Source organism: Eublepharis macularius, chromosome 13 (assembly GCF_028583425.1).
Source record: "Eublepharis macularius isolate TG4126 chromosome 13, MPM_Emac_v1.0, whole genome shotgun sequence".
Classification (NCBI taxonomy): Eukaryota; Metazoa; Chordata; class Lepidosauria; order Squamata; family Eublepharidae; genus Eublepharis; species Eublepharis macularius.
In genome coordinates, this window is record NC_072802.1 from 47,330,793 (window position 1) to 47,345,068 (window position 14,276).

The 14,276-nt window shown below is 42.5% G+C and overlaps 2 protein-coding genes across 7 annotated transcripts in view; one reads left to right on the plus strand and one right to left on the minus strand.

Annotated features, from left to right (window-relative positions):
• EIF4ENIF1 (eukaryotic translation initiation factor 4E nuclear import factor 1) overlaps positions 1-2,867 on the plus strand; it is a 28,478-nt gene extending 25,611 nt beyond the window's left edge. For all 6 annotated transcript variants that reach the window (XM_054996298.1, XM_054996299.1, XM_054996294.1 and 3 more), the window contains 2 exons: positions 230-394; positions 1,147-2,867. In XM_054996298.1, the coding sequence (XP_054852273.1) occupies positions 230-394; positions 1,147-1,373 (392 nt within the window). In that variant the 3' untranslated portion in view covers positions 1,374-2,867. The remainder of the gene's footprint in view (positions 1-229; positions 395-1,146) is intronic.
• Positions 2,868-6,169: 3,302 nt separating this feature from the next.
• On the minus strand, positions 6,170-13,734 carry DRG1 (developmentally regulated GTP binding protein 1). The gene is made up of 9 exons (XM_054996322.1): positions 13,616-13,734; positions 12,419-12,542; positions 11,264-11,439; positions 10,577-10,646; positions 9,783-9,952; positions 8,521-8,651; positions 7,712-7,879; positions 6,980-7,102; positions 6,170-6,436 (listed from the first exon to the last, which is right to left on the minus strand). The coding sequence occupies exons 1-9, from the start codon at positions 13,655-13,657 to the stop codon at positions 6,337-6,339; spliced, it is 1,104 nt and encodes a 367-aa protein (XP_054852297.1). The 5' UTR covers positions 13,658-13,734; the 3' UTR covers positions 6,170-6,336.
• Positions 13,735-14,276: the final 542 nt, after the last annotated feature.

Consider the following 14,276-nt stretch of genomic DNA (forward strand, 5'->3'; position numbering starts at 1 on the left):
ATATTTTGTAGAAGTAATGCTTTAAGAACCTGATTGAGAATGCAGTGGCATACCCTACTGCTGGCTAACGGATCCTGTAGGTGGCTAAGCATAGAAGGGGGGAGGGAGTTTTATGTGAGCCACAAATAATTGTTTAAAATGCTTCTCTGTCCTGAGTCCTTGTAACAGGGTGGACTAGAAATGCACAACATTGACTGCAACTTCTCCTGTTCTTGATTTTTTTTTCCAGGAGTGATTCCTCCTGGAGTAGACTTGACTCACTTACAAGGAGTATCTGCTCCTATCCTTGGTCAGGCTTGCTATCCATTGCCGACAGCTGGCCATCCTCTTTTGAACCCACGCTCTGGGACACCTCTGCAGTTGGCAATGATGCAACAGCAGCTACAGAGATCAGGTAGTGCTAGATTACAAGAACTAGGGCACATGAAAGCATGTATGATATTTGTTCTCAAAAATGGTATACAGAGCAAGCTGCTTAAGCTGGGTGGAAAGACAAAATAGAATGCAATTCTTTGACTGCCACCAGATAGACTGTAGTGTCTGCTGGTTAAGATTCTTACAGAGTGCTGGACAAAGTAGCCCTTGATTTTATGCATGAAGGGAGTTCTTGCATTAAGTGATCCTGGGGATGCATGTTTGCCTTGAAGTTTACACTTCAGTTTTAATACCAAACAAAAGCCCATTCCTGTGCTAACAGATTCCAGACAGTTGTTCATGAATTAGTCAGTATGTGGAAAGAAGAGCTTGGTTTCAGTTGCTCGTCTTGAAAGCTCTCTAAGCAGCAGCCTAGAAGGCTAGAGCGTCCTGTTGCTGGTAAGAGTTTTTGAAACTGAGGTCTTGGCAGCACTGTTGCTAATGTAGATACATGGAGTATTTCTACCCCAAACAGCGTGGATGTTGGGAAAACACGGACTCTAGCACAGAATCTATATCTACCCTAAAGCTTGCTGTATTTTGGGTCTAATGCTGCATTGTGAGGCCTTGATCTGGCTTCCCAGCTCTGGAGGTCTTATTGGTTTATATGCATAAAAGCAGAGAATTCCTGACCAGGGTCAAAATAAATGCTCTGTCATAAGGCTCCTTGATTCTTATTGCCGTTGATGTTCAAAATAACTGTAACATTCTCTCTTCTCTCTCCCTGCCCAGGCTCAAGTGCACAGGGATCTGCTATTGGTGTGCAAACTACTCCTCAGAATATGCCATCTCGGACTGGACTGTCTCACATGCACTCGCAGCTTGACCATCGTGCTAGCCAGCGAAGTGGCTCCCCTGTTGGTCTTGCAAAATGGTTTGGCTCAGATGTCTTGCAGCAGCCTCTTCCTTCTATGCCATCCAAAGTAATCAGTGTAGATGAACTAGAGTATCGGCAATGAATAGCCACATCGGAGAGCGGATACCTGTGCTGCTTTTGACTGGACACAGATGTCCTTGGGAGGCTATCCTCTTGTGCTTCACTGGTATTTGTTTTTGGGGCCCTTTTGGTTTTAGCACTTTGTGCAAAATTATTTTTTTTTGAGTGACTAAAAGCACATGGCATTTGTCCCAGTTTCCATGTCTACATTGAGACTAAAGGATCTATTATAGACTGAACAGTGAACCCAGAAGAAACTATGATGCAAGACAGTGCCAGTTCAATTCTGGAAGCATCTACTTTTTGTGTTTGGCTTTTTTGTAAGATATGTGAATGAAGTGCTGGTATCCTCTTGGGGAAGAGGTAGCAGCTAAGGGTTCCTCACAGGAAATTAAATGTATAGACCCTTGTGTACAGACCAATGTATAAATGACTTTTTGTATATATCCATCAGATAGCTTTTTGAACCTATACAGCTGTACATAAGAGTAGCTGGTAAACTTAAGCTTTAGTTGGTGTGCCTATGGTTTGAATCTTTTCACTGTACATGTGGGACTTCTTTACGATTAAAGGTGCATATGTCAAGTGTGAGTGAACAGGGTGAAGTTGCTTTGCCTCCTTGGTCTCCTCTGCAGTTTGTCTACTGCATCCCTTGTTATGTAATGTGGTGGCAATAGCTAGTGGGGGGAAATGACCACTGTACAGCCTGCATTTCTCCTATCAAAAGAAATAAATTAAGTTCTTAACAGCACTGAAGTTGGGACCTTCGGCATCCCCTTAAGCACTGAAAGTGGATTGTTGCGTACTTAACTCTGATAGCTGCTTCCCCTAGAGAGATTCACGTATATTGGGTTCTTGCATCTGCTGGTGATACCTCTAAAATTGCTTTCACCTAGCTAAAGATCAAACGCAGATCCTAAATTTCCCCTTGCCACCCTTGGTACTTTGGTCGGTAGTTAAGAGTAAACCCTATTCTGTACTACTTCCAGCTGTATACTGGAGAGAAGAGAGGCTTGAATGTATCCCAGATCAGCCTCTTGGGTTTGTTTCATAGCAGTGAATTAATAATTTACAATTTTTTTAAAAATGGCCTTTTTACCATAAGCAACAGCTGAAGAATTGCTGCAGCTTCCTCCACTTTCTACTTCTTGGTGGAGGGCAGCCTAACTTGCCATTCTCTTCCCTCCCCATGTTCAAAATGAAATGGCAGTCTGAATTGCAAATTTAAACTGTTGTCAGTCCAGAACCAAACAAGTTCCTGAAGTTCTTGCAACTTAACAGCATGCTGTGACTAGAATTGATGATCAGGAGGTACTGTTGACGTGTCTGTTGCAGCAAAAAAAAAAAAAAGATGGGGTCCACATGGGATCATCAATTACTGAATTCAATTTTTACAAAATACTCAAGTGTAAGGTCAACTTGCAGTCACTGCCTCATCCCTGTAAGATTGTTTCATAGCTTTTTTAAAAAGTGACTTTCCCCAAAACTCATGCTGTAAATAAAGTCGATTCTATAAGCTGTCTGTCTCTGCTGTGTAAAGGAATACTCAGGTGACGTACTAGCTTTTTTCAGCTGCCTACCATGCAGCAGCTACTTCTAGAATCTTTAAAGGCGTTTCTAACAGAGCTGCTTCTAAATGAGGGCAGCTCTTGTATTATATGTAGGTATTGGTAATAAAGCACTCACTGGTCACATACTAAATAGTAAAATCTAGATTGTATTTTTGAGAAACATCCATCATGTTTACTGATTGGAATTTTCTGTGCCACATTTGTTTTGCTTGAGAGAAGCCTTTGTATGAACCAATTAACTGTGTAGTCAGCCCTGGCAAAAGGAGGAGTCCAAGTCTTGTATGTTTTCGATTTGTGACCTGCAGGTCCAGCCTTCTAGGATTTTACTGCTTTGCCTCTCCAGTCATGAAAAACATTCCAGTTCTTTTCAGAGGAGAGGATTCCACAGGTGCACTAACAGCACAATAGCCTCCTAAATGCCATTTCCCCCACAATGCTTAGCTCACAAAATCCTGATCCAAGGGCTATATTATCATCTAGACACAGTGGAAGCCCCACTTTTGTCTAATGTCCTTCAAATACTCTGTAATTAACAAACAGTTGACCTCATGGAGATATTAGCCTAATTATTTTTAAAAATGGAAAACCATTTTCCATTGGTGTTAAGAGGATTGCTTCCGTATTGTTTGCAGCCTATACTGCTAGTTTGAGCAGGAAAAAATGCCTGGTCCCTTCTCCCAACCAAACATTTGCTATTCTTGGGGGAGGGGGGCTGCTAGTATTCCTCTCATGGGATTTTTAAGCTTCTAAAAGGAATGATTTGATCCCTTAAAAGCAGCCTCGCCCACTCATGAGTCAATCCTCTATCAAGAAAGAAAACTCTATTCCCCTGAGATAATGGTTCACAGACCTGATGCCAACCCTTTTCCAAAAGTGACCTGCTTCTTTCCCTCCAGCCTAGGTAAGAATGTCTCTAAAGCACCACATGGAGATGAAGTGAGGCTTCTATGGTCTAAGCTACAACATCTAGCATTTAACTGCACCCTTCAGGGATATTGCCCTTTCCCCTGGAAGGGGGGCTGCCACTGTTGGAAACAAACTGCAGAATAGCCACATGGACTCCTCTCTCTTTCTTTTTGCAAAAGCTTACAAACTTCCTGCCTTGCCGGAAAGGGTGGGAGGGAGAGTACTCCCATCCTTTGCTGCTGCATTTGTGAGGTAGGTGCTCCAGCAGTTAGACTGCCTTTTCAGAATGTGGCTACTGCAGTTCAACATCATTCACCAGATTACCCTCCTTCAGTAATGGATAAATTTAACATTCGTGGATGGAGCGTATCCCGAACTACCCAAGTTGTCCTACTCTTCCTGGGACCCAGCAACAAATTCTTACACATCAGGTTTTTTTTTTAAAAAAAAACTCCCACTGCAACCTGTCTTGAAACTGGAGGGGGCTTTCTCCCATACAAACAGATGGTAAACCTGTCTAATTTACATAGCTCTGCCCTATGGCACAAGCAAGAAGAGTAACCTTCACTAGGATATCTTCCATGGATACAAACTGGGAAGAAACATTCCTAATAAGTTTAATAGTCTTTTTCTGGCAAACTTTCAACTCACCCTCAGCATTAATGGGGACTCTTACAATAATGCTGTAAGAGAAAGGAAAAAATTAAGCAACCAGTTACTAAATGTCATGAGATTCCAGGTTCTGACTCAGACAAATGTCTCCTCTCAGCTACTGAATATGTCTTTAGTCATGAAAAGATGTGACCACAAATTTGCTTTCAGTGGTGAAATCATGCCACCCACAGATGAGGCTGGAGTTTCTGTTTACTTGTAAGGAGGCCTCTTCTGTTATACAGAAAGGTGTTAATTATCTAAACCTTAAGAAAAAGCGAGCACCTGGTGAGAGTGAGCATACGCATTACTTTTCAATCTTCATGCAGTTTTGAGGACAATTGAGCATCAGTTGTGGGGGAAGGAAATAAGCTATCACAACTAACAAGGTTGGAGGGAGGGGGGTTAGAATCAGTGGGTGCGTGATGCAAGACATATTTCCTCCAAACTCCTCCATATTTCCCCACATTCCAAGTTTACTATAGTAGTGACTTTACCACCTTCACAGTTAAGAATCGGGTGGAAAGAAAGAAGTCTTCCTTCAGTCTTCATTAGTCATATACCATGAACTTTGAAGACAGCAGAACCTCTTCAAACTTAACTGGGATGGCTGCTATGCCCTACTTTTCCCATAAAAAGGGGGGATCTGAACTGTTCATTTACTGGGAGAGATTAATCTCTTCTGCAACCGTCAGTATTGCAGGACAATGACATTATAGCATGAAAAAACACAGGTTTTAATTATGTGAGCAAGAAGCTGCATCTGTAACCCCAAGGCTCATCAGGCTTATACAATTACGGTCCCAGACCCATCCTTTAAGAAAAAAGGCCTGTATGCACCCCTCACAGTCAACAATACTCCCAAAGAGGTCAAATTTCAAATGAAGACACTATGCCATAAAACATGCATCTCCTGGCAGTCTGCAAAAGAAGCACATTTAAATCAGGCCTTGGCCCAATAAACGGATAAAGTAAAATAACACCGGTTGCTGCCCACTGAGAATGTTAGATGACTGAAAAGTATTAGGATTACAATGTTTTTGGGTGGCTAGCTGTGCTGGTCTGCAGTGGAACAGCAGGATTTGAGTCCAGTGGCACTTTAGAGAGTCAAAGCTGCTTCTCCTTTCAAGATGAAAATATGTACACCTATACTTTTTTCTATGGGAATACAGACTTCTGTACAAAAGCTGCATACCTGCATAAATGAAGTCCTCAGAAGGAAGCTTATGATAAAGACAGTCACGTCATGATGAGCAACGTGCTGCTTCTGAAACAATACTCTCTTGCACTGATTAATTCTGCCCAGAATCTTTCTTCTTGCCTATTTGACTTCAAAATGAAACATTTTATAGTATCACCATTATAGTCTTAATTTCTAGAACTGACTTCTTATGGCAACACCAACATTTATGTCACTTTTGGTCTAGCAGTTCAAAATCTAACTTAGGTAGGGCCACTAATTAGATAAGAGTGCAATGGAAGAATATTTCATTTTTTAGAACTAGTCTGGCTTTGAGCTTGTTCTCTCCTAACTTCCATATGATTTAATTATACATATTACAGAGCCAGCACAAAGTCCCATGAAGAAAATGCTCTTGCTTCTGACAGTGCCACTTAAAAATTAGGCTTCAGTCACCCATATGTAAGTGTGCAATCTGTTCATTCAATAATAGCAAAACAGACCAAAGCCTCAATACAGGGATTACATCTCCCAAGAAGAAACACTTTAATCAGGTCTAAATGTAACACACCTAAACTGCATAGTACAGGTCAGGTGGAAGCACACTCCTGTAGATGATGCTTGACAGTCAGCCTTCTTTCTGAAAGGTCATCAAGGAGCAATGGCCAGAAGTCAGTTTACTTCTTTACTATCTGAATGACATCTTCATCCTCCATTGTATGATCTTTGCCAACTTTCTGTGGATTGTGCTTGACAGACGAGCCCCACACAAGTGCACTGAAACAGAATGTTGGCTAATTAACTAACAACATCCTATTATTTATACAGATGCAGCAGCAAACTTGTCACCCCTCGTTCCCATCTTAATCCAAGAGATTATTATTGAAGCCTAGCTTTCCTTCACAATCTCTAGGAAACTCCCAACCATGCTAGAACTAGAATCCCCCTGACCTTTTCTCTCCCCTTCCTACCATGGTACTATTTTTCTTGCTTTTTTCATTCAACGAACCTTTGGTTTTATATAATCAAATTATTGCATAATACTTGTAGTTTCAGCCTGCTGGTCATGCAAAATGCACACTTTTTTTAAAAAAAAGTATGTTAACAAAAAGCAGAATATATTAACTCCATTCAGAAGACATCTGAACAGTGTTATAGATAGCCTAGTCAGTTGATGTATTTACTTTCTTTAAACTATAGAAGAGGGAAAACAGGTATCAACAAACCATTTAGGAATGTAGTAAAAACTGATAATATCAGAAGATGATAAATCAAGAATATGAGTTGCTGGAGAAGCGGCGATTTGTAAACTACACTTACTATTTAAACTCTTTGATGAGGTTTTTGTGAATCTTCATGCAGAAATCCTCCACAGTAGTCCTGGAATATGGCAATACCACTGGGGATGTATAATCTGGGAGCTGTCCTTTGGGCTTTGTGTAACTGCAAGTTTGAGTTAAAACTGTTAACACACAACTTTTCATTTATTTTTTAAGCAGATGACCTTCAGACATCATTTTCTTTTTACCAGGAGCTAAACTTCCTCTAAGATCCGGTTCTTGCACACAGCAGATAAAAGTAAAGCTGTTTTCTTAACAATGTCACTTTGGACTGCAGGCGGGAAAACTCACATGACTGAATGCTTCTCTGTATAAAAACGCCACATGCAGAAAACTAGCATGCCAGGGAAGAACGCGTCTCCTTCCCATCTAGTTATTTGTGGAAGGACATAAACGTGGCATTCAAACCTCACAGTTGTGAGGTTTCAGAGCACAGCTCCCAATTAATATTTTACATTTCCTCCAGTTGTCCAAATAAAAATCCAGGCACATACACGATAACCTCCCCACATCCTGACTGATGAAATGTCTTATAGCAAAGACTTTTGAGGGCCAACCTGCTGTGCTTTCAGACAGAGAACTATGAAAGCTAGAAGTGCAGGCCACGGAGCCAAATACAAAGAATGAACAACGAAGGACATCAGAATGATGCAGCAGCAGCAGCGGGATTCTGAGGCATTCGAAGCCCTGACAATGCAAAATTCAGACTCACATTCGCACAAGTTTTAGGTAGTCCCAAATTTTCTCCAATAGGTCATCAAAGTTCCACCGGTGATGAGCAGAGATTGGAACACAGTGGGGCACCTTGTAAATTATATCTAGCTCCTCAATGGAGATCTGGTCGATTTTGTTCAATACATAAATGCAAGGAATATAGACTCTAAAAGGGAAAAAGAAATTTATTATATACAAAACTGTAAAACGAGTCACAAAGATTACTCCCTACTACAGAAAACTTCCATTCCTGGGAGGGCACAATAGCAAACATTTTGAAATATGCCCTTCAAATTAGATAAACCAACACTCAGCAACATGGAGCCAAACTGAGCAAGGCACTCATTTCAGCTGCAGAATGGCAATGGACAGAAGTCTGGGTAGTGGATTAGATGCCTTCCCCATCCATCCATCACATCCACATTACCTTTTTATGCTTAAGACCCATTTCTCTGGGAATAATATTTTCAGTTATTAAAAGGGCCAAAGCAAACAGCCTCTGCTACTGGGAGGGGTGGGCAACCTCCCATGTAATTCCTAACACTGAAATATCCTACTCCATCAGAGCACATCAGAGGAGGAGAAAATCTACAATGTGACACAAGCACCTCCATTAAGAAATGTCTATTTAACCCTGTGCAAATACTGATTTACGTATGCATTACAAAACCTAGATTTCAGTTTCCTGGGAAAAATAGGGAGGCATTTATGACACAGTATGAGAGTTCAAGCACACAAGCCCTACAAGATCAACCAAGCCTAACAATTTTAGTCAGCCAATCCAATTTACAGATCCTTTTGACTTACCTGTTTCCTTCAACTACATCAATGAGGTCGTCGGCAGTAACATCACTGCGAAGTGTGACATCTGCATTGTGAATTTTATACTCTGCTAAAATGCTCTTCACTGTTTCGGTATCCAGCTCACTCTGTGGGCACTAATGTGAAGACCATAAAGAGCAGTTTAGAGAGTCTAGTAAGAACTCTTCCTGCCCCAAGAAATAACTTACCCTTCACAAGGAATGGGAGGCTTGACACCCTTGGTAGCTTTGTGGGACAGGTCACATAAGTCAACTGGCAGAATAAGGGCCTGCTGTGTGATGCTGTCCCCAAGGGACCACCCTGTCAGTTTTAGCACCATGGGACTTGGGACTTCCATGTTGCAAAGGAGGGGGAAGGAATTCCATGTTGCGAAGTCCTGGGGTCTCCAACCTACACTGCTATCATCTCAGCTCTCCAGCTAGAAGCCCCCCTCAGAGGAAAGTACATCCCTTAACGCCCATTCTGGCCTCCACTAGAAGACTTGCCATCTACATCTTATCTTACTTTCCCTCTACAAGAGAAGCACAGGAAAAGGTGGAAGAAAACACATCCCTTCCCCATGCCTTTCCCTATGTGACCACAGAGCAGGTTGTTATCCCTGCCAATGAAGCTGCTGGCATGGTCAGCTATGGGCCCAGAATTCTGAGAGCGTAGGGAGCCCTTCCACAGCTCCAACCATCTGGCTAAAATGTTACTGACCTCCTTCTGTTCTCCTCCCCAAAATAAGAAGCCTGTGTGGGCTCTTCCAACAGTTCTGTGTGGGCTCTTCCAACAGTTTCTACTCACTGAAGCAGCCTGCTGAGCAAATTACCCCGTTGCATACCCTCTCTGCAGTCATACTTAAATGATACCAGTTACCAAAGAGCAACTGCACCATGTTCAAAGATAGCGCCCTTCCACGTTCCATGCACCAGATGGTGATGATTTCTCACTTTTAAATCCTTTCATGTGTCAGGTACAGTTCTGACTTTTCTACAGGGACTGGAGTGTACAGTTATAACAGAGCATAGTTCTTCACTCCCCTACCCATTTCACTAAGTAACGGTACCTTATTGCTTCCCCAAATTGCATGATACAGAAAACTTTCAAGGCAGTGCGCTCTTACTATTGGGGAGTCCTACTACTACAGCAAAAGCCTGTTTTGCAGGTTTAGCGAGAATACTTCAAGATTCACCACCACCACGGCGTTTTCCTAAGAAACAGAGAACTCCCTCCACACCTTGTCAAAATTATGTTGCCATGCTTACAGTGGCTGTCAGGTTGATGCCGCCTTTATCCTTTTTCTTAAAGCCGATATTGGGAGGTTTGCTGTTCAACCGTATTCCAAAACCCTCCAGCTCATTCTCAATTATCTTCTTATGTCCCAAAGGCTTCAGAACATCCAAAACTATCAGAATAAGGTTGCAGGTTCGAGCAACTGCAGAGAAATAAAAGGATCTGAAAAGATGTTTTTCCCAATCCCTTCAAAAAGACTTGAGTTTGAAAAGCATTTTCCATTGCAAAGCAGATAATCTATGCATCCTGGTTTTGCATTCTCCAGTTCCAGGCAACCATACCTGTTGAATTATGTTCTTAATGGCAAAATGCATAATTCAGATACAGGCAAGAGAAGGAAGAAAAGGTCTTGCTGCTACTTTTCATTTATTTAGTCCATTTTAATCTCACCTTTTCTTCTTCCAAGATACTCAAGAGTGACATGGTCCCTTTTTACAATTTTATCTTTCCAACAACTTTAAGGTGAGTTGAGCCAGCAGCTTGGCTCGACAAGGATTTAAACTCAGATCCTCTCAAGGCTAGGTGAGACTTTACAACACTACACCGACATCACAAATGTTCCAAAATATCTCACAAAGGGAGCTTTGACTCTTGAAAGCTCATACCTTGGAAATCTAGTTGGACTTTAATTTGCTACTGGAACTAAAACTTGCTCAATACACTTCTTGTTACCAATGACCAAGCCAGCCCTATTGCCCATATGCATCCAAACTTGCACCCTCCCACCAGCACAAAGCCACTGGGAAACTGGAGGAAGATTCCTCACCTGCAATGACCTGGCGACCTCTGCCCTTTCCATCTTTGGCACCCTCAATAATTCCTGGAAGGTCAAGAAGCTGTAGGTAGGAGTAAGGAAATCCATTAGACAGAACTAAAAAGGAAGGACTTGCATCCCTTCTCTAGCCATGGAAAACTGGATGTGACTTCTTAACAGGAAAGTAACAGACTTGTTTCCCTCTGAACACAAGAAGCTGCCTCGTAGAGTAAGATATTTGGTCAATTGAACCCGACTACCCTAGCCGTCAGTGGCTCTCCAAGCTCTCTCTCTTGGCCTTTCTACCCAAGATCCTTCTTCTTCCCCTTGTTCTCAGCAGGTAATACAGCAAGTAAGAAATGAGGTATGAACATGGTCAGAACGATCTTGAATCCATTTATTTTGTATTGTTTCCTCTCCAGCCCAAAAACGCTTAACTATGGAAAAAAGAAAGCTTCTTAAAACCGTAAGAATGAATTCACCTACTGATATTTCTATTAGTGAGTTGTTGACATGACTGGATGACCTTACTCTTAGTTGAGCCAATAGAGGAGCTTCTGTCCACAGACCAGAGAGGCACTCAAAAACACTTGGCTAGCCCACAGCAACTCACAATATGTACCTCAAAATTCAGTATTTGTCCTTGAACAGCAGACTGCATCCTCTATATACCATTCTCCTCTGCTCCAAAGTTCTCACCTGTATTTTTGCTCCTTTGTATCTAATTACTCCTGGCACAGTTGTCAATGTGGTGAACTCATAGGCTGCCACTTCCGAGTACACTCCAGCGAGGTTGCTCAGCAAAGTAGATTTTCCCACTGATGGGAAGCCAACAAATCCTATGCGAGCATCACCAGTCTTTGCGACATCAAAACCTACAATAGGACAATTAATTTAATGGCACTGACAGACTTCAAAACAGATGGACATGGATCTGCCTCTCAGCTGGAGGCAAGGCTGCATTTAGGCATCTAAAGGCGCTCACCTTGATTTATAAAGCAACATGACAAACATCATGTACAAAGAGAGCACAGCAATGATTAAGAACAAATAGGAATCATTTCTGTACATGTTTCTCAAGCAATTATTATAACTACCTCCCTTACTGACTGAGAGAAACGCTGCCCAGAGGCTCTTTACTCTTCAGACTTTCAGATACTTAAGCATACCAAGGAAGTCTTTTACTAAATCCCACGTTAATTTTCATATCAGTCCATTCCCTAAGAGTTCTCCTTAAATATATATACACAATTTCAGCTTAAAGGATGACCTATGTATGTCTAGCTGCTGAAACAAGATCCACTATTTTATGGATTAGGCAATAAATGTGCAGAATTCTGCTGCCTGTACAAATAATACTTATTATTTATACCCCGTCTTTCTCCAAATGGGAGAAAATGGCTTGCAACATTCTCCTCTCCCCTATTTCATCTCATCCTAACAACCCTGAGATAGGTTAAGCTGAATGTATATGACTAGTGCAAGGTCATCCAGTAAGCTTTTATGCCAGAGTGGAAATTCGAACCTGGGTCTTCCAGATCTTAGTCCAATACTCTAATCATTATTAGCTCTCTAGGGTATCCAGTACAATAGGGTTGGTTCAAGATGACTGGATATGTTTTCCTAGATTGATATTTGTATTTATTAACACATCTGCCTGTGTAACATATAAGATTTTAGACAAAGAAAATGATGTCGAAATAAATTACGCACATATACTGCTGCATTTGGTATCATTTATTTCAATTCTAGTAGTCATGATGAACACAGGATACTTTGCTATATGTCCCTGCCAACCCCAAATCAAATCATAGCTTTAGGAAACTTCTCCTTCATTCCATAGGAAATACACACCTTCCCCTGGACCACCTCCTCCACCTCCTTTTGGGGTGATGAGCTCTCGACGCAGCTTGGCCAGCCGAGCCTTCAGCAGCCCTAGATGGTGAGCTGTGGCCTTGTTCTTTTGCGTTCGTGCCATCTGCACAATAGGGTAAGAATATACAGACGTTCAAAGGCTAGTTACCTCACCATGGGCTTGTGCCCCTAGTTACCTCACAGATGTAACTAGGGGCACAAGCCCATGGTTGTAGACATGACAATACAGGGAAGAAAAAAGGTGCTGTCTTGTTCCACTGTTCCTCAAGTCCTTATAGAAAGGCACAGGTATCATTCTTATGATAGTAAAGGGATTTATGGGAGTTGCACCTACATCACCCGGAGGCCTCTGGATAACAGTATCTGGGCCAAAGAGAAGGGGGATAGGATAGTTTTTACCCTCAGTTAGGGCACTGATGCCCATCTTCTGGAAGTGGGGTATTTTTTCCAAGATTTTACTCAGTTCAAAGTGCATCCACAGAACCTGTTTGCAGCATCATAAATAAGCTACAACAAACGCTTGCTGAGTGTTTTTTCCTTACTTCTATGTAATCATACGCATATTTGGAATGTGTGATAACAATTTGATACTAATAATACAGCCTTGTGTCCCAGCACCATTACTTTTCAGAGCCAGTAATGTGAAACACCTCCCCTTTCCCCCAGGCTTTCCCAAAGGTGCTTCTAGTCCAGCATTTTGTATCCAGTGCCCAGTCAGGTGCATCAGTGAGACTTACAAGTGGAACATAACACAACACCCCTCCGTCATTGTTTGCCCCATCGCATCTGGCAGATTCCATTCAGCAATCATAAATGATAGCTACTGACTGACCTCCACTAGCCTCCACTAATTTGTTGAATCTTTATCTAAAGGCCACTCGTCAGTCACTATATGTTTAGGGCAAGTGAGTTAATTATGCCAAGTCCTCTCTTCCATCTGCGTTGAACCCCCCACCCCCACTGCAGTCGGCTTCATTGCAGAACGGTTTCTTTTCCTCCACAACATGCAAAATTTTATACGCCTCTGTTCAGCATCTTGCTTCCATTCAGGTGTCCGGCATCAACGTGGCGGCCTTCGCCTGTTTCCCAGAGGTAGGCTGCCACTATTCATTCAGGCTCCACTCCGCTCTTACAAAGAGCCTCTTTTCCACTCCCACCCTCTGCCTCGCCAGTTACCTCCGCCTCTATCTCGGCGATCTTAGCTAGCGTCGTGCTCATGATGATGACAGAAGTGGTGGTGCTGGTGGCGGCGGCGGCGGCGACGGCGAAAGCACGACCTCACGAGCCGATTTCCTTAGCGCTGTGCCTGCGCAGGCGCCGAACCCAACTCTCGCGATATTTCCAACAAAGGGCTTGCCTCGGTTGAGCGAGAACTGACGCGACTTTCTACACGCAAGTCTCTATGATCCCCCGAAGGCTCCGGAAAGTAGGGAGGGTAGAGAGAGAGAAGGCTAGAGCGGAACACGGTCGCTGAGGTCACCAGAACAACACCCTTCCTTTCTTTGGGGGCTTGGAGGGGGGAATTAATTGATCACTGCCTTGTCGTCCTTGGCCCTGCCTCAGAAGTAATATGAAAAGTATATTAGAGCCTCTGAGCATATGCAGAGTTCCCTCTAGTTCTTAAGTAACCGCCTGCGAGTTTAAAATGGGGAAGGTGGAGTAATAGTTACAGCCAGCACTTTGAACCTCAGAAGCAAACCGGTAGCCAACCTAAATCTTTTAACACACATTGCAATATGTGTGCTGTATCAGATACTGATCTTGCGGCTGCATTTTGGACTAGCTGAAACTTCTGAACTTTCTTCTATAGCACTTTCACGTAAAGTGCAATGTAGTC